The 27405-nt window shown below is 35.9% G+C and overlaps 4 protein-coding genes across 4 annotated transcripts; 3 read left to right on the top strand and 1 right to left on the bottom strand.

Annotated features, from left to right (window-relative positions):
* Positions 1-3030: 3030 nt before the first annotated feature.
* On the bottom strand, positions 3031-8540 carry LOC132183240 (beta-galactosidase 13-like). Its single transcript, XM_059596645.2, has 19 exons — positions 8321-8540; positions 7975-8070; positions 7748-7860; positions 7556-7622; positions 7236-7328; positions 7001-7144; positions 6714-6808; positions 6076-6181; positions 5884-5968; positions 5685-5803; positions 5336-5503; positions 5036-5214; positions 4746-4855; positions 4553-4662; positions 4300-4407; positions 4102-4206; positions 3829-3974; positions 3389-3734; positions 3031-3296 (listed from the first exon to the last, which is right to left on the bottom strand). Exons 1-19 carry the CDS (start codon positions 8501-8503, stop codon positions 3168-3170), a joined length of 2502 nt encoding a protein of 833 aa, XP_059452628.2. The 5' UTR covers positions 8504-8540; the 3' UTR covers positions 3031-3167.
* A 2412-nt stretch (positions 8541-10952) lies between these two features.
* On the top strand, positions 10953-15499 carry MCM10 (minichromosome maintenance 10). The gene is made up of 11 exons (XM_059578053.2): positions 10953-11113; positions 11327-11507; positions 11826-11900; positions 12093-12330; positions 12410-12534; positions 14077-14110; positions 14225-14271; positions 14408-14548; positions 14646-14710; positions 14802-14874; positions 14971-15499. Exons 1-11 carry the CDS (start codon positions 11020-11022, stop codon positions 15134-15136), a joined length of 1239 nt encoding a protein of 412 aa, XP_059434036.1. The 5' UTR covers positions 10953-11019; the 3' UTR covers positions 15137-15499.
* Positions 15500-18292: 2793 nt separating this feature from the next.
* LOC132183797 (rac-like GTP-binding protein RAC1) lies at positions 18293-22255 on the top strand. The gene is made up of 7 exons (XM_059597226.2): positions 18293-18625; positions 19815-19902; positions 19984-20093; positions 20205-20268; positions 21449-21513; positions 21619-21684; positions 21775-22255. Exons 1-7 carry the CDS (start codon positions 18527-18529, stop codon positions 21877-21879), a joined length of 597 nt encoding a protein of 198 aa, XP_059453209.1. The 5' UTR covers positions 18293-18526; the 3' UTR covers positions 21880-22255.
* A 282-nt stretch (positions 22256-22537) lies between these two features.
* Positions 22538-24880, top strand: LOC132165155 (ubiquitin-conjugating enzyme E2 10). The gene is made up of 5 exons (XM_059575651.2): positions 22538-22720; positions 22888-23343; positions 23716-23843; positions 24018-24122; positions 24518-24880. The coding sequence occupies exons 2-5, from the start codon at positions 23274-23276 to the stop codon at positions 24659-24661; spliced, it is 447 nt and encodes a 148-aa protein (XP_059431634.1). The 5' UTR covers positions 22538-22720; positions 22888-23273; the 3' UTR covers positions 24662-24880.
* The last annotated feature ends 2525 nt before the right edge of the window (positions 24881-27405 follow it).

The following is a 27405-nucleotide window of genomic DNA, read 5'->3' on the forward strand; positions in this document are numbered from 1 at the left end:
TTATGTCTTCTAATTCTATTGAATTTCTTGTTTACATTTTTCCTAATTTTTTTCCTGCACATTTTGTCCTATGTGGAGTACACTGGTCCATACCTAGGTGGGGAACTTAACCATGTCTGGTGGATTCTAAATTCTATCATCGTGGTGAAATCCAACCAAGGCTTCAATTGTTTGTTAAAATAGAAAAGAATCAAGAAGCGACTATGTCGTGCCATTTTTCAGTTATTTAATAAAGGTTGCTGAACAATTTTTCCATCAAAACAACTTGTCTCCTAATTTAAACCTTCAATATTGATTGGGAGCGAAAGGACATTTCCTCTGTAGAATACCTACCTCTTCTTTTTGGCAAAGTGGGGACAAATTGGGGTTGGGGAAGGATCGTGAGGTTTGAAACTACGCTTTTAGATTGCAACTTTCTATAAAAAGACCTCCCTTTCTTGACTATACTGCCTTCTTGGAGGCGCCACTTGCCTTATTGGAAGTCCTATTCATCACATTTGGCGATTTATTTTTACATCAACAGCTTCGCCGTATCTTCTTCCTCCACAGATGGTCTCGTCACTGCCTCCAATTGTTTGCAACCTCGGTTTCGCTCCCTTCTTGAAATCTTTGGATTTGATTTAAAATTAGATCTATCCATTTCAAGTCACATGCTTACACGTGTCACCCTACCACACTCTTGGGCCTCTCTGCTACCTGCTGTAACCAACATCGTTCTTATTCGGCCAACACGTGCCGAAGTGTGTTCTACATGCACCTGCGAGTAGATCTTACTCACGAGCGCGTGGCCCATACGCGCTGACACGTGTGTAGCATCCCTCCGCAAGTGAGGGCGGATCTCTTCCGCTCTGCCACCTTCCAGCCTCGTAGTAGGTTTCCTGAAGCCATCTTCTAGCTTTTGGCGTCCACTGCCGGCATGTGGCTTTCACGTGCCAATTTCCTCCTGCTTCCCTACTGCCCACTGTATTTTGTTGTTGTAGTTAAGAGAGATATTTCAGTTGTAGTTGTGGTTATTAGATTCTCTAATGGTAAAATTACCCACACTCCCACCACGTGTCTCTTGTCTTTTGTTGTCTTTGGTGAAGTCTCTGTCGTGCTGCTAGCATCTTTAGACTGGATTGTTGTTTTTTCTATTTTTGTTGTTATTTGTTTTATTTGCAGTGCATTTTATTATGCACTTTGTATAGTTCAATTAGCTATTTCTAACTTTGTGTTCAGAAGCATTTTCAATTGGTCTCTCATTCTCTTCCATTTAAATCAAGAATGTAAACGACCCACGTTATGTAGTATTTTTCTTATTTGCTTAAAAAAAAAAAAAACTATGCTTTTGGCGATGAGGTTAAAAGCGGCTCATCTGGTAAAAAAAAAAAGAATTTTTGCTGAGGAAGAGAAGAGCATCTCTGATGATGAACTCAATTTGTCAATCTCGACTGTACTGCTAGTTCAGGATGGCATAGATAATCACGAGCAATTATATTTGGATCAACAAGGGCATACTAAAAAGAAAATTTTCACTTAACTCCAAATCTCTCTATCATGTGTATTGAATTTCTAATTTTTTTGCAATGTCACCTTCTCTATTTGGTTTTATGTTAAATTTTAATGGATGAGTGTCAAAATTATCAAATTACAATACATTTTTTTTGTTAAAAAAATAAAAAATTGCAAAGATTCAGGTTTTGGTCCGAATTTAACGGAATTTGCAAAAATACTCATGCCTGAATCTTTGCATTTAATGACAGATTTTCACTGTCACATTATCCCAATTGTATAATAATCGTACAGAGGCTCCTAAATATAATTTCTCAGTATTCAATGAATTGCCTACAATTCCATTGAGCTAACTTCGAATAATTCTTTTATAGCTAAGGAGGCTTTGGCTGCTACATTTGAACTTTATATCTAACTGATCTTTTTGCAAAGCTCATCACATGGCTAAATGAGTCGTTTCCACCTGTCAAAGTGGAAGCATTCTTATTCTCCCACAGAAATTCCTATTAGTGACTTAAATTCCTTGTAGGTTTTTATTTTTTATTTTTATTTTTTTTTCATGTACCTGCTCCCTCCTCCTCCCCCCTATTTACAAGACTAACAAACTTTAGATCGGTCATTGGTAAAAAAATTTTTTTTTTTTAAAATCTAATAGTAGATTGACAATGTCACATCAACATAGTGAGATAGTGATGTAGTATATAACATAACTCTAAACAAAATGTTCAAGAGGCTACTATGTGTTTCCTTTGTTTTGTCATATTTAACAGTATACATGATATCACGTCATTTAAAATTTTTAGATAATGTGATAATATATTCACCATGTAGCAACATATACACCATTAAATATATGAATTAATCTAATGTGTACCATGAGTAGCCCATGCCACTACCTTTGTAAGTGGTCAAGCTTGAGAATGGATTTGGAATTGGTTTGGCCTCTTTTGACTCTACGCTATTTTTATTTTTATTTTTTTCGGATATATTCAATAAGTGAATTGGAAATTTTCTTTTTGATTGTTTTATATAATTTATTCTTTTGAATAAATACCTTTTTTCCCACGATTATTTTTCTTTCAACTAGGGTCAAAAGGATATTACCATAGTCTTCTTTTGCTTGTTTACAAAAAAACTTTTGACATGTAAATTAGACAAGTGAAATCTAATGGAACCTATAAGTTTTTATTTGGTTTTGCTTCCAAAAATACATCCTTAAACAATCAACTCTCTTCCAAGTTCATCATCCCGAAAGAATGTAATAATACAAGTTTTGGGTACCCTTGAAAACTGACTTACAAAGAGATGGCGTCCAAGAACTTAAATACTTACACCATGTAAGATACTTAGAGTAGTAACGGGATGCAAAGATGAATGACCTACATGCTTGAAAAAACATGGAGTGTTTCAAGACAATGACAATTGTTTTGGAGAGGAAACTTGCTTCTCCAATGGATTTCAATTAGTATATTTGTGAGTGAATAACAAAAAAAAAGGTTGAATATAAGGACAAATTTAAGTACTCATATACTAGTAAAAAAGAATAAAAAAATAAATTTGAATCTCAATAACTCTCAAGTCTACTTTTCCATTGAAACTACCATAAACTTGACATCACTGTTCAAAGTTCAAACCAGTGATTGCAAACACTCGTCCAACTCCATTTGATATATTCTCTAATTCTTCTTGCGGTCACACTTCACTTGTATGGCAAGTGTCTTTTTGATATCCGGACATCCATCATTGTTCTTGATGAAAAGCTCTCTCTCAATTGGAACTGAACAGCTAGATTTTCCCAAGCAATGCTGCACAAAGCCAAAACAACAAAATAATTAGCATTGAATAAGATTTATGTAACAAGGTAATTACATGTTGGAAACAACTATGATGTTTCTACCTGTTCAACAACCTCCTTGGCAACGGGAGCATTGCAGTTTCCCATAAAGTAGTTTCCACAAACGCCATAAGGATCACCAAAGCTAGCAAACTGCACAGCAATGATTTCCTTCTTGTGTGGGCATTTGAGATGAGCTGCTGGCTTCACATCATCCAAAACAGGTCTGATTTTGCTGTCCTTCCTTTGCCATGACTTGACATGGGGTGGATAGTACTCTGTTATGAAGCTACAGATGGTGTCTCTATTGACAAGAAGGATGTCTATTTCTTTGGGGTTCCCTTTCTCCTCCTCCAATACAACAAGGAGATTTTCTGATGGCTTTATGAAGGATCTTGGGATATGGTACCTAATGAAAAATATTGCACATTTAGATTGCTTTTCATGAACATCTCTATCATCAATCATCATCCCTATGTGTAGTTTTACCAGCAGCAACTTACTCTGATTGAGAAGGCTTTCCAAGAGGAGAGAGGAAGGACATCCAGTGACGGCCAATGCTTTTACCATTCACCCAAATCATTCCCTTGCCCATACCTCTCATCCTGATTGCAATTGGGTCTTTCCCTTCAGGAGCATCCAAATATGTCTGCAAACAAGAATATATAATGCTTTTCCAAATGAAGTTTCTTTCAACAATTTACACCCTTCTCAGTTAGTTCTACTGCTGACTGCTGAATAAGAACTTCAATGGAGAATATTTATCATAGCATTACCTTGTACCATGTCAGAGCAGGTCCTTGTCCCTTGGCTTTCTTCCATTCTACCCTGTGTGATCCTGACTGAGTGTACACTTTAACCTTTTCTCCTGTTAGGCCAACCTGCAAAATGGGCATTTCAATATTACATCACCTGTCAGCTATTTTTGAGAATTTTTTATTTATTTCAGAGAGTAATTATGAGTTTATTGGCACCTGATGCCCCCAACCATTCATTGTCAGATCGAGAGTTCCAGTGTTCAAACCTAGGATGGTTATAGCACGAGGACCGGCAAACCTGTGCTCCATGTAGGCTCCGCTATCCTTCACAGGTAAAGAATAGTTTGTTAAAATATAAATTAAATGATTAATTAATCTTTTCCTATCGACTTAAGTTTAACACAGCTTGTAAGCATCTTTTCTAAGATCCATCAAAGTTAAACTATGAAAAGGTGTAGGAGCTACTTACTGGGAGTCCCACTGTCATGGCAAGCAGTGATATATGATTAACACCAGGCTTGAAGTTCACGGCATGCTCAAAGACAAAGCTCTTCTCGTCATGGCTCCCATGTGCCGATCCTGAAAACCACAAGCACAATTTAGTTATATATGAAATTTTTTACATTTAACAAGAATGTGTGTCCTGGATTATGTGTTCTCACCAACATATTCGCCATTCACAAATGCCTGCAAGGCATGGCCAAGACTTGAAACGCGTAGCACAGGGAGAATATCAGGCCGCATTGGCAAATCATGGGGATCCAATGCTATGCTGCAGTTATAATATGCAGAACATGTCAGATTTTGTTTGGCACAACTTTTTAAGTACTAAAAATACTTTTTAAGCTTTATAAGGCAATCCCAAACAAGACTTAAGTATTTATGAAAAACGTTTTCTATTAAAATTTTTATTGTTATAATAGTTAAGAACTGCTCACAAGGTGTTACATACCTAGTGGTGTACCATGCATAGTCTGTGGTATCCTTCAGCAGGCTATAGAGCTCCTTTGGTTCCCTGGAATCAATTGGCAATTGCTCGACAGTTGGGATGACTTCTGGGGACATCTTCCATTTAAGGTTCTTTGCAACCTTTGATCTCTTAAGGTTTCTTGCAGTATGTTGAGATACTATCTGTTTTTATATAAGAGAAGAATTCCTATCTTAGACATTGCCAAACATCCAAGTATGAGGTAATCAGCTCCTTTTTCTTCTATGCTATATAGATAGAGACATGTAAGAGATCAGGAGTTACTGTTAAAGTATTGAAGACCACAGTCTTGCAATCAGGGAGAATGCTAATGGAACGCGGTGGCAGGTAATAATCCACACCCTTGAAACTTGCAGTCGCTGCCTCTCTTGAGTTGTTGTTGGCCAAAAATGCAGCACAGACATTTGTTCCAGGCATCTCAAAGAGTCGAGCCTGCATAGTAGAACAACTTAAACATATTAGTGGACGGTGATCAGTGTAAGAATATAAATTAAATGATTAAATTCATCCATACGTAAGGGGATGTGTTATAATATAAATTAAATGATTCAATTCATCCATTTTGATCAACTTAAGCTTTTAGGATAAATTCACTCTATATTTAGAGACCTACCTCAGTATCCCTGCCCAACCTTTGGACACTAGGAACACCCCAAAGCAGAGCCTTTTTGCATAGATTTAGAGCCCTGTGCAAGTCCTTAAGGTGACCCCATTTAGGTTCCCTCTGCAAACCTGCATTAGATGTGTGAAATCTCTATATGCTTGAGCAACCTTAGGTTTTTTTGAGTCATAAAGATGCTTGAAATCATTACCATATTCGTCAAGAGGAGCTTCGTCATAGTAGCGAGTTGTTGTGAAGACAGCACTTGTTCTACCAAAGTTTGTCCCACCATGGTACTGCAAATCATGAAGGAAGGTGGTTTGTGATGAAGAACAAAATCCATTCAGGTAAATTAATTGATTCTCTTAAGAAAAATGAGAAGAAGGCCCAGTAATCTTCCTACCATATAGTAGTTGACCAGAGTTCCATTCTTTGAGAAGAAGCGGGCAACTGAGTAGGCAATATCTTCTGCTGCTCTTTGGGATGGAGGGTCTCCAAATACTCTATACCTGTAATTACACAATAGCAATTGGAAAATATTAAATCACTATTTATCTCAGAAGCTTAAACTTTACCTTAAAACTCTGTTAAATCACCACTTATTCACTTATTCGACCTTTGCTCTGATACCATGTTAAATCATCACTTATCCCAAATGTTAAGTGGATAAAAAATGACTATTTTTCTAACAAAAAGCATTAAAATCGCTAAGAAACCAACAAACAGTTACTTAGTTTAGCATAGAAATCAAACCTAGAACCTTTTAAGCTTGATTTAACTATCTATTGTGTTTGTCGATGCGAGTTTGTTTATGATGCTATCTTCCTTTCGTGTCAAGTGGTAACATGGTGCTTTAAATGGCTATGTTTTACGGCTACTAACATTAAGAATCTGTTTGGGATTGCGTTAAGAAACATAACTTTTGTTTATAAAAAAAAAAAATTAAAAAGGCTTTTTAGAATCATTTTTCAAGCTCTTTAACACAATCTGATACAGACTCTAAGCAGTGGTTCAATGACAATCACTGAGGGGTATACTTACTGAGCAGTCCAGTTTTCAGTCCATAAAGAAGGCTTGGAGGGTTTGTTTGGCCCTGTGAAAGTATCGCCGCAGTGCCTTCCATTGCAAGTATTGATCTGCACGTCAAAGCGTGTGCTTTTAGTCCTAAGATGATCAGAAAGACTCATAAAACTTTCTTCTTAATTTGGTTTGTTTTCTAGCTGCTCATTTCTTGACATGCATTTTCCAGAGAGAATTTAATTAAAGTATCTCTTGGGAACTCAAAGGTTAATTAATTAGCCCATGAAAGATTTTGCAATACTCCTCACCACTGGATCAGGAGCATCCCTCTGCTTGCACATGATCCATGGAACTCCAGTTTTCAATCCCACTGCCATGTTTGCTGCCCACTGAACATATCTTCTTCCCAAATCTCTATATGCAAGTTGTATATGGTTGTATTCATTTTCAATCTGCACCATAAGATAATGAAGAATCAAATTAATAAGATCATAACATCTCCTATGAGTATATATAGCCAAAATTATTAGAACACAACCAAACCTGTGATAAAATGATGGGGCCTCCTTGTGAAGCAAATAGTTTCTCATCTTTCATCTTCTTTATAATCATCTTCACATATTTTTTCATGTGGTTCTGCAAATGGAAAAAATCAATTCAGCACATCTTAGTTCTCTCAAAATAGTCTTTCATTTTCTACCGGTTTAAGCTTTTGGGTGATGATATAAGAGAAAGATAAATAGTGTCAAAAATCATCTTGCAAGAAGGATCATCAACATGCAAGTTTTGTTCTTCAATATAAAAACAGAGCATTTTTTCAATATTGAGACCAATGGTGATTTAACACGTCGTTAATTGAGTACCTTGAACGGCGCGTTATCAGTACGGAATACAATGCCAGGGATCTCTCTTAGCCAATATGGAAGCCCTCTGAAGTAAACATTTCAAAACAACAGAATTTTAGAGAGAGTTAAAGTAACATAGCAGCTAGAAAATCATGCAAGAGGGAAAAAAAAAAGAAAAAAAAAGAGAGAAATCAAAACATTAAAACACACCCATGGTTCCATTCAGCTTGGATGAATGGTCCAACCCTTAGGGTCACATACAGTCCTTGCTCCCCGACCAGCTTGATGAACTTCACCAAATCGTAATTTCCATGAAAATCGTACTGCCAAAAATTCAGAACATCATTGAAGAGTTGGACTAACAAATAGAGGTAAATATTAATTCTGACAATGAATTCAAGAACAGTTTCTGTCTTGAACACTTCGTTTTAATTTACCTGTCCTTGCACAGGCTCATGAATGTTCCAAAACACATAGGTTTGAATGTTATTTAAGCCTCCATGTTTAGCCTTTGAGATAAGGTCCGGCCACATCTAAAACAACCCAATTCCACCATTGAAACTCAACCATCAAGAAAAATATTAATTCAAAATGCCGAAAAATAAACAAATAAATGTTATTTATTAGATTGTTATACGAATTTCATACAATTGAGAGAACGTAAAAGTGAAAATCGATCACAAAGTTCTTGATGATTCAAAAGTTGATCTTAGTTATATGACATTCGTATAACAGTCTATGTGAAGAAGAGAATTAACCTTGATAACTTAACATCCAAGTTACCTCCGGGGTACTACGAGGGTAATGTATAGAGCCCGAAAAAAGAAGCTCTCGTTTTCCATTGATGATCAAAGACCTCCCGTCGTAGGTCACGCCCTGAGAGTTATTACCGTCGAGGCCGACCGCGGCGGAGACCGTAAGGGAAATAATGGTGATCAACAAAAGCACGCAGCTTGACACCGCCATTGTAAGCTCTTTCTAAACTATAAACCCTAGACCAGTTGTTGATATTAGTAGAACGATATAAATTCTAAGGAAAATGAAAAAAACAAAAAACAAAAAACAAAAAAGAAGCGATTTTGGAGCCAATACGGGAACCCTCCTTCTTACGTGGAGGAGGTACCCGGAAGCTGAAACATAAACTCCATGAAAGGGCAAAGATATAGGACGATGAAAGGGTCAAAATATAAAGGGCTTGGAGGAAACCTCGGACTTGCCATTTTGGATGTCTGTTTTGATCTCTTGGTAGTCATTTGCTTTGTAGAGTTGTGTGCATGTGTTTCTTTTTATTAAGTAATTTTTTTTTTTTTTTTTTTAATTTTCTTTTTCAATCTTTGTTAATTACTTCACTGTCTTTGTTGCTATTCTTGGGAGACTTTCATGGAGGTTTGAACGAGAAACCAGACTCTATAACCATAACAAGAACTCGGAATTTTGGCGCGCACATCGAGGAAGGAAGTTTTATTAGTACTCTTGCATGTTACCTCTAATATATGTTGGCTACAGTGGCAGAGTCAGGATTTTGGTTAAGACGGATCAAAATTAAACAAAATTTGATTAAAAATATTAACGAAAGTTGTATTCTAACCAATCCGTTTATTCTTTGAACCATGTTGGATTGGTTTAAAACGATGAAATATTTTTTCAATTTGTGTTTTTGGACAACCATGGTTACTTGGTTGAAAATGTCATTTTTGTAGATATGTCGCCAATTTTTATTTTTATTTTTATTTTTTTCTTAAGCAATAATCTATTTGTTAAATCTACTTTGACACAATCTGGTTTAGAATTTGAATAGAGCTCAATGGAATCATAGTTGTTTTCTATAATTTTAGGTAACTACAGCTATATATTTCATACAACTAAAATAGGTAACAAAAACTATATATATTCATAAATAATTAATTTAAATACAAGAAAAAATACATTTACCCTCCAAAGTATACACCTTTTATTTTATTTTGCTTCCAATGTTTAAAAATTGGCAATGTACCATTTCAAAGTTTTAAAATTTTGCAATATTGTCTATCTGTTAATTATATAGCTGAAACTTTGCAAGAAAGAGAAATTGTCAAAAAGGGCATTATACTCTTCTCAATTGTTGAACAGCTTGAAAAAGAGAAATTTGACTAATTCTATTAACTTTAGCAAATTGTAAATTGCGGTGGACCGTGGTATATTGTTGAACTTGCTTCAAACTTTAACAAATTTGAAATTAGTTTGCAAATCCCAACACAACATTGCAAGGGTTTTTTTTTTTTTTTTGGCTGGTCTGATTATGGTTGACCTGTATAGTTTTATATTTATTCTTCAACTTGAACCCGATACGTGACATTTATGACAGACAATTTTTAACATGATCTAGGAACTCGACACATAATTATGATTTATGAATCTTACATATTTAATTAAATATGTCAGGTTAGAATTGACACATATAATTTTATACTCATATCTCAATATGACTTAAACCTAACATGTAAACACGAATGGTCACTCATAATGTTGGCCCTCTTTGCTATATACACCACCAACAAGAAGTGCAATCCTTCTCATCATGAGGGTTTTAAAATGGTTTATGAAAAAATTAAGATCTTATGAAAATTGACAAGACATTGATCAAGAATGAAGCCCTTGTGATTATTTATAGGGAGTTCACAAGAAGTTGATTATGTGAGCAATTCTAGAGAATAATATGCAAAATTGCAAATTAATTCAAGATTTACTTTTATTAATCAATCCCATCATTTACTCATAATCATAATAATAAGTGTGCCCTCCTCCGTATTGCCATGATCTTTTCTAAATTAATTTGGATTTGAACCCTATTAGGCAGCATGCATTGCAAAGTTAGATGCTCACTACTTTTGTATAATCACATTATTTTCAATGCAAAATTACATTTAAGTCAATATAATAAGTCATGGTTATATATCGATATTTTTCCTTTTGGGTCATTAACTACTATGTCTATATTTATATCCATAAAATATATAAAGGCGCAAATAGTAATTTTTTTGCTTTATGAAAAATATCAATATATATAAACTAATAGGCAGTATTTATTTATCAGTCTATATTAGATACATAAAAACAGGTGATATAATATTCGCCACATAATTATATTATCTAACAAATATATATTTTTTAAATAACTAGTAAAAACTAATAAAGTCTACCTAAAGGCTTTGGAAGGTTTTTTGTAATTCCACAAGAAAGAGCTTTATAAAAAAGAAAAAGAAAAAAAAAAAGAAAAGAAGGAAAAGAAGAAAACCCTAGACCTAGGATTAGCATTTTGTTGGTATTGATTATTGAATCCCTTTAAACGACGCCGTCAGGGTGTTTTCGTTTTGTTTCCCTCCGTAAAGTTCATATTTCCCTCCACAAGCTAAACAAATCTCACTCTCCGGGGGATCTATCATTCCCAATGCATAGCAGTCTCACTGAGGCGCACAGAGAGAGAGAGAGAGAGAGAACCACCAATGTCGAACCACCAAGACGACCTGGACCTCCTTCTCTCCCTCCAAGAGAGAGTTTTGGAAACCCCTCCTGGGTCTCCTTCACCCCATTCGCCAGGCATGTCTTTGTATTCTTTTTTTAGCATTTCAGCATCGAAGTTTGTAACTTTTCTCATGCAATTGTAATTTTCCACTCTGTTCGACCAAAATTAGATCTGGGTATCCCTCAGTTTTCTCTAATTCGCACTGTATATGCGTGTGTGGGTGTGTTAGGTCTCTGTTTTTTGGAAAACAATTTATGGGTGTGTGGCAAATGGCCTTGAATTTTCAGGGTACCTTTCGGATGATGGATCGCAGAGGCGAGCTGGGGAGGTGGACATGTCTGTCTTCAAAAATGCTGTGCAAGACTGCCTTGATTACGAGCCCAAGCCAGTTCAGAAAGCTGGAAGATTGAAGGAATCCAAGGCCTCCAATGATGCTGAGGTTGAGAAATTCTCGGGCTTGCGGATAAGGTCAGTGATACTGTTCTTATCGAAGGAAAAGAAAGATATTAAGCATCACTTTTGGGTGGGGAGGGTAGTGCTGTTGAGGTTAAAGACCTTTCATTTTCATTGTTTGGGATTGTATAGCCTAATACAGTGTTTTTACTTGGGTACAGTAGTTATTTGGCTTAGCTAAGGCGAGTCTTTTGTTTTCTTTTGGAATCTAAGAGAGTTACATTTTAATTTTATTTGCAGTTCTCTGAGCAACTTGCAAAGTGGAAAATTAAATGTATAGCAATTTGGAGGTTTTCAAAATAGTTTAATGTTTATTTATTTGTACTTTTTCAGGAAACAATTGGTCAGCCAGGCAGAGCTCAGGGAGCGGTTTTCAGACATTCGATTTGTTCGGTTAACAACTATAAAGTATTAAATTTGGCTTCACTTTGTATACATAGGCATTGATGATTGAGATTTTAGAAGTGATTCTCTTGCTTTAGAAGATATTTTTTCTTTGGTGTTGCTTTTATAGGCAAGAAAAGTACAACATGTTGCCTGAATCTTAATTTGATTTGAATTGAATGTTGGTAGTGATTTTAAATGTTGGGTATGCTGTAGGAATTTGTTGGTAGGGGACACTCTTTCGGGCTGTTGGGCAACTGTTGGAGTGTTGACCGAGAAGGGGGCTCCAAAAACCAGTTCTACGGGGAAGAACTATTGTATATGGAAGATTGGGTGTCTGAATGAAAATACTGTTTCCCTTTTCTTGTTTGGTGATGCTTATCAGAAGAACTGTAAGGAGCAGGCTGGAACAGTCTTTGCATTGTTCAATTGTGCTGTACGCAAGGATGCAATGGTATCAGCTTTTCATTACCAAGAGTGTTGTGTTTGTTAAGGTTCACCAATATGTTACAATTGTCCGTTTGTTTTTGCAGGGTACGGGGTTTTCTGTGAGTGTGTACTCTCCTAGTCAAATTTTAAAGATTGGCACTTCAGCCGATTATGGAGTTTGCAAGGGAAAAAGGAAGGATGGGATGCTGTGCACGCTAGTCATAAATAAGTATGTTAGGGGAACTCCTTACATCTCCTTGTATTATGGACTAAAATGGTCATAACATTTGCTTTTGGGTGTTGTGCTCAAAATACACGGAGTTTTCTGAAATCATCTGTATTTGTTAATAATGGTCGGGGAAATATTTGTGTTGTTGCTTGTGTTCTAAGTTCAATAATTGTTTCATTATATGGCTCCAGCTCATTTGCTTCGTGTATTAGTATGCACACTGGTTGATGGCCTTCCCTCACACATTAAATTGTTTACTTTTTTTTTTTTTTTTTTTTTTTTTTTTGGGTGAAACAATGATAATGGTTCTGCTTTATTGTTCTCATTCAATAGTTGTTCCAATTTTGCCTTATATTCTCATCCTTGATTATATTTGATAAACTTATAAAGCATACCTAAACATCAGAATCAAGGGGGTATAAGATCATCACAATCCGGAGCAGAACTCAATCATGTGCAAAATATTTGGTTGGCTTGGTTTACCAAAGGTTGTTTGCCAAGTCAATTGATTGGTTCTTCAGGATAGCAGTTACATGGATAGATATGCAATCTTAGGACTAAGTTGGCCTTATACTCTTATTATTTTTCACCAAATTACTGGTGTGTTCCTTCAACTCATAGTGGCTTCAGGATAAACAAGAAAAATGTGGGACATGGGAAGTTTCTGAGGTACTTGAGTGGAATTGATTTCTTAGGTCAGCTCATTAAACATGGTGCACTGGCAAGTCAGAGATTGTCAAAGTTTTAGACTGCACATCATGCTTAATCTCTCTTTCCATGGAAATAAACTTAGCCAGGCAATATATGTAGTCTGAAATGTGTCATTTGCCATGATGAGTTGGTTCTAGAGTAGCTTCTCTTAACTACTTTTCACCAATAAAACATATAGAGAATATTATGAGTTGAATGATCTTTCCATCAGAAAACACTGTAGATATGTTGAATAGATAACACTAAAAATGGAATCTCCTATCTCTGGAGAGGAGAATTTCTCATGGTCTCTTGGGATGATTGTGTATGCTTTCTCTGGTTACTTTTCATAAAACCATATGTCATATTAAAAGAAAAGGTTTTCTGGTTTGCAGTTTTCTTTGAATATATTGGGAAAATTGCAAAATAATAAAATGGTATTCTGTAACATTAGTACAATTACTTTTACTTGATAAATTCAAGTCACGGGCATAAGTTTGTGAGAAGCATCTTATAGTGCATTAGAGAATCATGTTATGTTTTTATGGGTGAAAGATGAACAAAAGAAAGAGATTACTTCTTTTAACTTATATCAGAGGTCCTTGGTTGACATGTCATGAAGGTATTCATGGAATTTTTATAATGTGCATCTTATCTGGCAAATTCACTATCTCAGTATATTGCAACTTGGCCATTTGTCTTCCCATTGGCAGCTGCATCCATATTCTATTTATCAATGTGGTTCTGTATTCTTTTCTTGAAATATTTATCTAATAGAATATTTTGTACCATTGATCTCTTCATATTACCCATGGAGTTTTCTAATCTCTTGAGTCTTTGTGTTAAAATCAGACGCAGTGGGATATATTGTAAATATCATAAATCGGTAAGCAACTGTTCAATGCCTCAATCTATTTGACCAATTTAGTTTTAAAGCTAACCATCTGTTTTCTTTTTATCTCGTCATGGAAGTCCTTACCATCTGTTTTATTTTCTACAGAAAGCATCAGAGAAATATTTCACAACACGAACTGAGCTCAAGGGAGGGTAGGTGATTAATGTTTAGTAGTATTCAACTTTGTTGGCTAGGACATACCAGTTGAATAATTTTTTGAATATGCTTGCATCATTTGTCTTTAGTTTCTTTTTATGGGTGCCTTCAACTTGTTTGTTACTTTAACAGGAATCTAGGAACGGCATTTAGGGATTCTCTCAACTCGGAAGGGATTTACATGGTTGATCCTTTAGCTGACAGGACAAACTTCAAAAAGTCCATGCAGCCAATAAAATTACTGTCTGTAGAAGGACTTAAGAAGGCATTGAGGTTTGTCATAGATAGGATATATTGATCTAATGTGAAAAAATCACATGCTCTTATAATGGATGCCGTATGGGTTTGCTTATTGTGCTTGTATAAACAGTAATGCAGGTAAAGTGACTACAAATGCACACTCACAAGGGATAAGGTTTCTCACTGAAGTTACAGGTTTAAGATCTCAGGACTTCTTTCTTATGCTCATTGTGATTCCATGAGATTTTCATCTGAGATACTTTTAACTTTTATCTTTTAATTGCAGGGAAAATGGGTTCAAAAGATAGAAATAAAGAATCGATATTGCCAAAGCAACCCATCAACAGTTCAGAGAAGAGGTGAATCATGCATTGGATATTTTATCAATAGTTGTGATATTCAAGCCATTGGTGCTTGCTTTCCATGTTATTGAAGGTTCATCTATCATTGCTCAGGAAATCATCTACCATGAAAGCAGAATCATCTGTAATGAGGAATCAGCAACTGGACGCCAAAAGAAAGAAAACTGAGCAGCAGGGGCTAGGTGTGGTAGACAAAACCAAGCAGAATACAGGAAAGCTGATTGAATTAGATTTTGTTAGTTCAGATGAAGAATTGTGAGTGTGACAGAACCATGGATTTATATTTGATGGTTGTGAACTGCAGCTCCTAAAAGATGCAATTTGGTGGAAATATCTATCCTGAGGACTCAATCAGAAGATCCATTATTTTTCTAAAATGGAGTCTGATTAGAAAATGGATATCCCTTATATATACAACAAACGCTTAGTCCTGTGAGGGAAAGAATTGAGAAAGTTGCAGTCTCCTGTAAGATTCTTATTGTCCTATTCTTTCCTATAAGGAATTCACATTCCTTTAATGTATGAATCAAATTTAATCCTTGGAGTATGTTGTAAGATCAAAGACTTTGCAACTTGTTACATACATTTATCGAAGACTTTAGTGGAGAGCCCCTCTTTTTTATCTTTTTCTTTTTCTTTTTTCCCAAGCAAAGGACTTGTAAACCTTTGCCTTTGAAAGTACTTGTGCAACTTGGCTCAGAAAACCTATATCTAACATAGATTTGGATCGGGTGCAATTAATTGCCCGAATTGCATGCCATACATGCAGTTAATATGAGAGGGAAAGTGGACCCTCTACCTGCTCGGGCTGCCCGGACACCTACCCCTACAAGCTCTCTCACGTCATGCAGTACATGCAACTAATTGCACCTGATCTCCGTTCATCTAATATGATAATCATGAGGTTCTTGGTGGTAGGCTGTCATAGATGATGACATTCTGGTAGTGACATGACATCCCATCCCACCAAAGTAGTCAGTAGTGAGGACACATTTAGACAAATAAATCAAATTATCCACTAGTCAATGGGTGGTGGTGCGGTAGGAACAAAGGTTGCCTTGTGGGCATTTTCCCATATAATCAACCAAAAAATAGTTTGATTATGGCTTATTTAACTGCTTGAATTGTTGTGCCACATAGAAAGATAGGGGGGAATCCAGAGGTAGTAGGAGGAGGGTTGGTCATCCATGCACATGGAGTTGGTATTGACCTCTACCTTTTGTTTATGCTTTTATTCAACATTAGTTGTCTCTATTGTTGGCATTATCAGAAGATTTGGGTTATTAAAAATTATTAATCTTTTTTTTCCACAAAGTATCAAAGACAGCGTGTTTCTTACTAAATCATAGGTAAGCTCAAAAACCTTAGCAGTTTGTTACTGCATGCATGATATCTTATTAGGTACATAATACAATAATCAGATCTGGACAAGGTGTTTGGTCATGGTTGTTAGTCATGAAAGTGACTTTAAATGGTAAATTTATGTGATTAAGCCATGGAAACGTAGTCACTACGTTTGTATTTGAATGTGCTGGCAGTTGACTCTTATGAAAGTTCTAGGTTTAGAATAGGTAATATGAGAATAATGTAAGCAGTCATTCTAGACAGTTTTTCTTCAAATTGAGTTAGAAAAAAGTTATCTAATCCAGTCTATTAGATCAACATCTGTCTTGTAACATACGAAGAACGAACAGTAGTTAATAGATTTGGAAGAAAACTTTATCTGCCCTAGAATTCCATGCAATATCTTTTTGACTTTTGCTTCTTACCCATGTTCATTTCTTTGGAGATTTTGTTCACCGATTGGATTTTCTTTTCCTTGCTGGTTTTTGCTTAATTATGATTTGGGATGAGGAGGTCTATACCCAGTCACACTAGCAGAACACATCATTCATTCAATCACTCTGATTTCCTTGAGTGGATGGACCAATTAACCACTCTTAACGACCACCTTTTTTTCATAAAGGATTTTTAGGTGGTTCAAGAGTTAATTTGAATGTGATGGGTCAAGAAACTCAAAAACACAAGGGCCATCCCAACCAAATCAGCTTGCTCATTCAATCATGTGTTTAGGTGTTTCATTGGTGGCTGGGTTTGCTATACATTATTGGGTCCCCATGAAAGCAAAGGATTCCCAACCATCACCACTAATGAATCTTCTTATCTTTGCTTCCTGATGAAGCCAACTCATAACATACTTTTACGGATCGGATATAGACATTAAATAAAGTATGGCTTGCGTTCTGTGTTTTGTGTGCACATGATGCAAATTGAGAGTGCTATATCAATAATTGGGAACACGTGAGACTTCATCTTGAGTCTTGCACACACAGGCACATTAAATATGCATTTTAGTTCTATTATTAGCATCAACGACGTCCTACATATAACCAAATAAAACATGTATTGACTTCCAATAAAGAAATCAAGAAAAGGTGGTGACAATGGAGATTAGTGGAAGAGTAATTGACTAGAGAACTAGGGTTCTTACTCCTCTTCAGTGTTAATTTTCTGTATTTTACGAGAAAGAAATAGAAGACAGCCTGCCTATTTGCCATAACATTAGGTCAATCTAGATTTAATTTGTATTTGTTTTCTTATTTTCCTGTAAGTTTTTTTGTTCTGTTAACCTGTTCTTACTGTTAATACGAAAAGAGAAAATATTATTTGTAAAGCTCAACAATTAGAGACGATTTTAAAATCACCTTCCAGAAATTTTTCATGTCACAATCAAAGCTACATAATCTTAGTTGTCAACCACTTTTTGTAACTGTATTTTAACAAATTATCAAATTTGGACCACAATATTTGTTGATATTTTTCCTTTTCTCTAATGAAAATGTGATGTATTTTCAATATATATGTGGAAATAAATGAATCATCTATTAGTTCTCAAATTATAAGATTTAGGCCGTTTATAAGCATCCAAACGCTTAGAAAATGCCATATATTAAAATGGTGGCATATTATGAAGGCACTTAGAAAAAAATTCATTCTCAAAAGTCTTCTCCATTTTTACTTAAACACTTTTTCTTCATAAAATCAAAACACAATTTATGGTTCAAATTTTATATAACATTTTTAATAAATGGCATTAAAATCATGTGTTAACATGATTTTAATAGTTGTATGCCATGTGTTAACATGTAATTAAAATCATGTCAATCATTAAAAAATTTTTTTTTTTAACATCCATCACATGTGATGTGATGTGAGTACAAAATGAATTTCTAAATTCCATTAAATCCAAAGGTTATATTTTTAAAGTAAAAATTGTCCTTACATTATCTTACTTTACACTTTATTAAAAATAAAATCATTAGAAAGAAGCTTCAATTTCTTCTTTGTTTTACTCAGAAAAGAAAAAGAAATTGGTGTTGGTGTTGGTGGGGGCATTTCTCAGTTAAGAAAGGTAGGAACTTGGGGCCTGGGACTGGTAATTGAGGTCCCATAAAAGCATAGCTGGCAAGAGCTGGCTCTTTAGGCCCAGCTTCCCATACCTCTCTCTCTCTCTCTCTCTCTCATCTCGCTCCCTGTGCCTGTATCTCTCCAAGTGTGCGTGAGTTTGAGGGCGATAACATGTTATTCTGAAAATAGGGTCTTGTAGCTACTGAAGAAACAAGGCTAAGGGCTGAAAAAGAGAGAAAAAATGAGTGCTTCAAGGTTCATAAAGTGCGTCACAGTCGGTGACGGTGCGGTCGGCAAGACTTGCATGCTCATCTCCTACACTAGCAACACTTTCCCTACGGTTAGTCTCAGTTCCGTTTCTGTTTGGTCCCTGAGAAAATGTGGGAAACTTGAAAAAAAAAAAACAAAATCTTTACTTTTTCTTTATCTTTTTGGTTCTTTGTTGCTTGGGTTCTGGTAATTTGGTGCTAGATTCTTGTATAAAAATGCTTGCTTCACTTGGGGTGGTTTGATGGGCTCTTTTTGGGTCTTTATAGTGTTTTCTTGGCTCTGTTCTTTAAACTTTCATTTGGGTTTTGAGGAACTTGGGAAATGAGATGAAAAAAGATTTCAACTTCGATGCTACTTTTGTGTTCTGAATGAGTGATTTAGGCTTTGTTTGGTCGGTCAATTTGTTCTCATATATGATTCTTGGAGAAATGCTTTCTGAACTGAGTGGAGAACTAGAAAAGATTTTGGTTTATGGGGTTTCATTTGTTAACTCTCTATCTGGTCCTTGAGAGTTGAGAGAAAATGAGGGAGAGGAAGGATGTGAAACTTTGAAATCTTTGTGTTGAGTTAAATTGGATTCTTTGATTGTATCTTACTGTTTGAATTGCGCAACTAAAAGCTTTATGGTAGACCATCGTGGAAGTGAGATGCTTTTGTATATTGGGTTTTATAGTTATTACTGAGCAAACCGAGTTTTAGGACGAGTACTTTGACTTTGGTATCTTCCCTTAACCCCTAGTTGTTGCTCTCTAGGAATATAAGGAACAGAAAAGAAAGTGTAATTCTGAATCACATATTTTACATGAACTTTGAATCTTTGATTCCGTTTCTTAATCTTTTCGATTTCTGTTTGAGTTGACCAGGATGGGCTTTAGCTTGTTTAATTTGGGAATTCGACTGTTCATTCTTAATCTTAAAGAAAGCTATTTTGCTTTCATAGGATTGGTTTTTGTGGGTTTTACTTTCCCCGGGTCTATTCATCCCTTCATTGGTTTCTCATTCCGGGGTAAATGAACCCTTAACGAACCCACATAGTTGTATGATTTGTGATATTAAGATGTGTAGATGCATGACTTTTTGCTTTCCCTCAGAACTTTTCTTATATAAAGTTCTAGTTGCCATCGTTATTGTAATAATGATTCTCCATTTATACCTTTTTCTCTTTTCTTTTTTAACGTTATTCTGTTGGTGAGTGAGAATGGTTTTCAAGTGGGTTGATTGTAACTTTCTGCTTTCATCTACAATGTGTTGGGGAACAGGATTATGTGCCAACTGTTTTTGACAATTTCAGCGCCAATGTGGTTGTGGATGGAAGCACTGTAAATTTAGGTTTGTGGGATACTGCTGGTAAGTTCATGACCTATAGTTTTTCCTCGAATTTTCAAGAGTTTCTTGTCATGGGTCTGATGTTTTAGATTTGTGGGACAGGTCAGGAAGATTATAATAGATTAAGACCCTTGAGCTATCGTGGGGCAGATGTCTTCCTGCTTGCATTTTCTCTCATAAGCAAGGCCAGTTATGAAAATATTGCAAAGAAAGTAAGAGTGGTGTTAACTGCATGGGTACTTTTTTTTTTTTTTTTTTCCTCACCCTTTTTCTTTCTAATGATCTCTGATAAATTCTTTGTGCTTTTCTTTTTTGATGTTCAGTGGATTCCTGAATTGAGGCATTATGCACCTGGTGTTCCAATTGTACTTGTTGGAACGAAACTTGGTCAGATTCTTTACCTCTCCATTTTCCTTTTTGTTATTATAATGTATTTATTTATATGTGTTGCTTATAAATTTTGAAGTTGGTGTTTCTTCTCTATTTCCACTCTCTTTTATACATTTTTTGAAAGGGCGACTCTCCTAATGAATTTTTATTCTCATTCTTGTGTTGGGGCTCATTCCTGTTGCTTCTGTTGGAGATTGAAATCCTCTCCTAGTACAGCTTATGTAACAACCACTTCTTAACCCCCCGCGGGCCCCGCGGCAGTTGCTTGTTATGAGTTCTTAAAAGTTCTCTGCTTGTGTACATTAGAAACGTATGATACATCTTTGGCTCAATGATTTATAGTTTGTGAACTTGAGCTAAGCTTTGGGCCAAAACAAGTGCCTAATAGGACTACTGCTTGATAAATCTGCTTGGTTCTGGTTGTTGTTGGGGTTCCCTAGTGTTTTCTAAATGCTTCTATAACAGAACGGAAGATTACCATGATTAAATGGAACGTCTGAAGGTTATAGTTTCCCAATCTTTTCCAATGTGTTACCTGCAAAATCTCGAGAAAATCATGTATGTTTTCAGCTGGTAACCTATTTACCTTGTGATATATTAGGATTCAAGATATGATTCAACCAGTTCTTGATAAGCCATAGTTAACTCCCACTAGCTTGCTTCAACTTATAGATAAGTAACTCCCACTATCTCTCTATTTCAGACACACATGCATGCATGGATCATTGGATACCAGATTTTGTCTTATGGACAAGATGGTCTGTTTTACTGACACTGAATGTTGGTCAACTAAGATGCCTGTTGTGGAAAACTTGCCAGTTATCATATCTATTTTGTTTGATTACCACTTCTTTATTGTTTCTACATAAAAGTTTTGATATGAAACTGAAGTTAAGCTATAATTACCTTCGAAGCTATCATTATGATGTTATTAGATTATGTATATTGTGAGTTTCCCGTAGTACATTCTTGTATTATTTTGGAGTAGCTGTAACATGCCCAATTGATTACCTTTGTCTTATTCATGCTTGCCTCTCCCCAAGCCACCCCCCAAAAAAATAACTACCAAAGCCAAAAAAAGAAAAAAAGAAAAAAGAAAACAAAAACGAAAAACATACCAAAAGAAAGTGACTGTGGGCCTATAATTTTTCATAACAAGTAAATTTGCTTTTTGCAGATCTTCGGGATGATAAACAGTTCGTTACAGATCACCCTGGTGCGGTTCCCATCACAACAGCCCAGGTATATGCTTCTGGTTTCCTGTGTTGGTATGTTTTTGGTATCATGATCATGGCATCAGCCCATGTGGTATAAAGATGTAATTTTTTTTTTCCCATCTTTTTGAAGGGAGAGGAACTTAGAAAGCTTATTGGGGCCCCGATTTACATTGAATGTAGTTCAAAAACGCAGCAGGTATGTAATTTTTCATGTCATTTTAAACTTTGAGATGGAAAGTATGTCATAGCCTCGTTATTGACAGGATCTGTTTTCTATTGTGTACAGAATGTGAAAGCTGTTTTTGATGCGGCCATAAAGGTGGTTCTCCAGCCACCAAATCAGAAGAAGAAGAAGAAGAGAACCAGACAAAAGGGCTGCTCCATATTGTGATTGTGAAAAGAAAGAATCATTCCTGGAGGATATCGTCACCGATTAGCCATATAGGCCATTAGTCTCTTACAGTCGATATATCTCTTACAATTGCCTTAAAAGGAAGAAGCAAGCTTTGGTTTAGTCTCAACTGACAGAACTAGGAAGAGCTCATTTTAAGCATCAAGCTGTCTGTGTTGTCACTTTCTTGGCTGTATGCTGATCCGTATATTAATGATTCACATTTCTTGGTGAAAATGCCCAAGTCTTCTGTTTCTCTGGGCTAGATTTAGCTTTCTTGTCGACTCTATAAAAAGCTACACTGTTTCCTCGTGTACACATGCTGTTATCCATGTTACGTGACCTCATTTAATACACTTTTAAGAAGCTTTTTGTATGTGTATCTTGTTTTGCATTGAATCCCATATTAGATATAACCATTTCAACCGGCTGAGTTAGCCTGAACCTTGTTTTCATCTGAGGTTTATTCCAGCGTTCATATATTTAAATATATTAAAGTTAACCCTCTATATATATTGAACTCCTATCTTTTGAAGTGACCCTTGAGGAAAAATAAAACCAAGAATATGATGGGGGGCTATCAACATCTTCATGGTGGACAGAATATTTCCTTTTTGAAGGATTTGTAAAACAAAACTTGTGGTGATTTGTCAACTTCAGCACAGCCCCAGATTCTCATAATTCATGAATGAACTGTTTGAGCTAAGCACGAATATCTTTTCTTTTGGGACGTCGGTTGTATTTGACTGGCTAGCTGCAAATAGCAGCAACTTTCTAAGAAATATGATTGAGATGCGAGTCCCCAAGGATCTTTCACCGAAATTTCAGCCATCGAATAAAAGTGAGTCTTTCCTAGTTGCCTTTCCAATTAGAATCCATGGTTTCTTTATTTGTCAAAGTGGTTTTTCTTATTGCCAACAAGGTCACTTTCAGCACTCGTTTTAGTTTCCATAAAGAGTCTTAAATGTGAGATTAATTGATTCTACCTCTTATTTATCTTATACACAGGTAGGGAGAAAGTAAGACCTGTAAAGTTATGCTTGACAGCAGGTTGTTGAAAGAGAAGAAGGATCGGTGACAGCAAGCAATTTAAAGCAAAATGGGAAATCAAATCGATATAGCAAGTTTGATTTTTCTTCTTTCTTCTAGAACACTCCCAGGATTCTTTGCTTGCAACTTTTGTATTTTCTGGAATTGATACTGTGCCCACTTTCATCAGCCCTAAAAGATTCATGGACATCTTCATTTCCACCTCTCCCCCATTAAATACACCCTCTCTCACCTTCCCTTCAGCAGTGTGCTCATAGATTGTTTTCCTTCTTTTGCAGACCTATTCTCTCTCTTGAATACTTTGAATACTCCATATAAGAAATTATAATTCTGAAATTGCTTGAATGGCATCAAAGAGAATACTGAAGGAGCTCAAGGACTTGCAGAGAGATCCACCAACTTCATGCAGTGCAGGTTAGAGAAACTAAAGAAACTGGAAATGGGATTTAATCACAACAGCTAGTTTTGTTCTTGAATAAGAGATTGTGATTGCATAAACTAATAAAGTAAAAAGATTGTGAGTAACCCCCAAGGGGTTGGCCCAAGTGGTAAGGGCCTTGGTTTTGGTGACATTTTCATCATGTCTAAGGTTCGAATTCCTTTAGGTACAAACAATTCTTTGGGGCAGCCGAAGTATTATTCGATCCGTGTGAAAGGGGTGCTTTACACGGATCCAAGGTTTACCCGATTAGGGAGAGTATATGAAGTTGCCCTACTTGGAGGAGTTCTTCGTCATTAAAAAAAAAAAAAAAAAAAAGATTGTGACTGCTGATGGTTCATTTTCAGGTCCTGTGGCTGAGGATATGTTCCACTGGCAAGCAACCATCATTGGTCCAAATGACAGTCCCTATGCTGGTGGTGTTTTCCTTGTGACAATCCATTTCCCACCTGATTATCCTTTCAAACCCCCAAAGGTATGCAGCAAAGTTCACTAATATCCTATTTTGCATCTAATTGCTGCATTTCAAGGTTGATATGTTCCTCTCAAAAGTCATTGCTTTCTATCATGGTTACAATTCTTAAAATCTTAATCATAGCTTTGAAAAAGAAAAGGTTGTGATATTCTCCTTTATAAATATGCTTTGCAGGTTGCCTTCAGAACCAAGGTGTTCCATCCAAATATAAACAGTAATGGGAATATATGCTTGGACATACTCAAGGAACAATGGAGCCCTGCACTCACCATATCCAAGGTGATGTATTGACTCTTAAAAAAAAAACTGAAATCCATCTATTTTGATTTTTCATAGCATTTGAAAGCAATAGTCCATCCTAAGAAGTGCATCACAAACAAGCGAAATAACAATCCAATTTCTCTCAATATGTCCCTCAAAAAATCCGTTTCGTGCGGATTCTTCCCCCTTTTTATTTGTCTAAACATGATATTGAAATATATAGATCCTATGGAAAGGAAAATTGAACTCATGCTATCAAAATGCAAAGCAATTAATAGTCATCATTTTTTTTTCTAGGATATTATTGATGTGTTCCCTTATGGTGTACTTTGCTCAATTTCTTCTTCATCTAAAATTGCTTGAACCAATAAGATTTAAAAGTATACTGATATATATAGGAGTGATTCTTGCAGGTTTTACTCTCCATATGTTCATTGCTTACTGACCCAAATCCTGATGATCCACTTGTTCCTGAGATTGCTCACATGTGCAAGGCAGATAAAATCAAATATGAGTCAACCGCTCGGAGCTGGACCCAAAAGTATGCAATGGGCTAGATCCTATATATATATGTCTATTATAAATTAAAGCACCTTCAATTCTCTATTCTTCCCGATCTTAAACCTTCCATTTTACTTAAAAATAAATAAATAAGCCTGCCATTTTGTCTGTCATGATGCCTTGTTGAGGTATAGGGATGGCCTGAGATAGGCTTTAACTTTGTAATTTGAGCATCTCTTTGCTTGGAATAAATGGGTGGGCAACTTTTGAGCTTATCTTTCAATCTCAATGAGGTTCTCTTGCTTTAAGATTACTGTAATAAATACTTATCAAAGAAAAGATTATTGTAATAAACAGACTTCAAATTCACCCTCATCCTTGTTCATCTTGGGCTATGTAGCACCACTATTGCAATAAAATAGTAAGAATTAAATAATAACAGGGGCTAAGGAGTATACCTCATGAAGACATGCAATCCCCTCATACTCCTAAGAGATTACACCAAACAATTACTAAAATTAACAAAGTTTCTTGATGGATCTCCCCACCATTGCAAGCAACCTTCACTTGTAGTATCAGACTTGAAAACTTCAGTAGCGATGTCTCTAGCACCGCTCTGTTAAAATATTTATTAAATTAATCATTTCTTAAAAGCAGATAAGTGGTGATTTAACATGGTATGAGAACAGAAGTCCTGATTTTAAACCTTAACTTTATAATCCACCTCTCATTTCAATTAAATATTTCACATGTTAGGACTCATCTATTGAAAGAAAGTTTGAGCCCACACGTGAAGCGAATGTTAAATATTTAAGTTTGATCTTTTAAAATAAGTGGTGATTTAACACATCCCACTCTCTGGATTGAAGCATAGGCCAGTTCCACTATCTCCTCAAAATGAGCTCAGATTGCGACAAGATAGGAGAGAGGGTAATCATTGGGATGGCCCAAAGAGGGTGGTTCGGTCACCAAAGTAGATGGTTTGGGTGTAGCCGAACCACTACCATAGCTAAAAAGGATGATTGGGCCACCCCCAAAAGTTAGCTTGGGCGCAGGTGGGCAACCATACCACCCTAACAGACAAAGGAGTGGTTCCGCCACTCCGGTGGCTTGCAAGTCACTTTTTTTCTCTCTTTCTCTCATGATCCAAGTCCAGATGAGAGCTATTGGACCCGGTGCCCATCCAAATCTACGAAGTTAGCTGATCACCATTGGTGCTTAAATCTTCCATAATTGACATGTTTCTATTCTCATCAGGACTCTTGATATCATATCATTATTCTTGCAAAGATTCATGAGGACTGTATAATCTCAATTAGTTTGTCATGGCCTTTTCAATGCCATGCTATCAATGACGTCTAATTGAGGTTGATATCATTGTCAAGGTGACAGATTTTAGTTTTGCAATGAAGATTGCTGTTTCGGACATTGAAGTGTTTCATTTGGTCTTTGGTTATCACTAACCACCTTAATATAATATTGGAACCTCATTACAATTTTCCTTTAGTTTATAAACAAAGCTTGGTTTTTGTTTTTGTGTTTTGTAAGAGTGTTTTGTGTTCGGATTATTTGTTAATATTTTTGTTTTAAGAAGAGAGAGAAAACAAAAAATTTTAACAATCAGATGACCTACCGAATCAAAGAAGCGGATTTTTTTCCAATATATAACACATAATGGGATTGTTGTATGGGCCTTAGTGATGTACCAAATAATATTCAAAAGTCAAGTGATGCCATTTTCAGTGGGACTGCCTATATCTCTAATTTATGTATTTGTACATATCTACTAAAGTTGATGCTATGCATATAAGGTTGGCATTATTATTGATTACTTTACTAGAAAAAAGATGTTTGCATTGAAAAAGATAGAGGTAGGGGGGCATACTTGACCCAAGCAATATTCTCCCAACAAATAATTTCTACACATGCCTCCAGAATACGTACAGTTGATTAGCCATTAACATATTCCTTCTGAGTTTTCTAGTGATCATAGCCCCCACATTACCAATTAACATATGGAAACTATCCTACTATCTTTAGAAATTAACCCGTCTCCAACATGCCTTGGTGCCGCAATTTCACAGGTTAAAGGTACGTTTTTTAAACAAAATCGCCAAATGTACATACGCGGCACCATTACTCTTAGAGATGTTGCACCAGAGGCAGGCATGACCGTTACATGCGACTTCTATATGTTTAACCGTACAAGGACGGAACCAGTATTTCTCAAGAGGGTTAAGCGTGAATAAAAGGCTATTCTTAATTTTGATAGGGGTCAAGCCTAATTCTTAAGCCCAAATATATATATATATTAAAGAAAAATTTCAAAACTAGAAAACCATGAGCGGGGCCAATCCCTGGCCGTGTTGTTGCCTGCTGGAACTAGTGACTCATATTCTCTCAGGCATAAGAATAATATTGGAATACTAGCTAGTGGTTGGCCGAGTAGATGGAGCAGAGTGTATGTTATGTTGTAACCCTGAATCATTAATAGTAAAATATAGCCGCACTCTCTTGTGGACAAACCACATAAATTTGTGTCTCAACTCTCTCTTTTTGATTCCATATTATTTATTATTGTTGTGTACGGTAACAACTCGTGTCCTTCAATAATGCTAGAAGATGGTCAAGGCTGATTGCTAAACAAAGTAAATGATCATACACCAAGTTTTATGGCAACGAGTGTTCCACATGAACCATTTTAATTATTTTTAGATTCGAAATATAAGCACACACCCTTTGTTTATAATACAAAGCAGCATCTTATAAATTCTTAAAGGTAGTGGTGGAGGCATATTTG

This window comes from Corylus avellana, chromosome 2 (assembly GCF_965113065.1).
Source record: "Corylus avellana chromosome 2, dhCorAvel1.hap1.2, whole genome shotgun sequence".
NCBI lineage: Eukaryota > Viridiplantae > Streptophyta > Magnoliopsida > Fagales > Betulaceae > Corylus > Corylus avellana.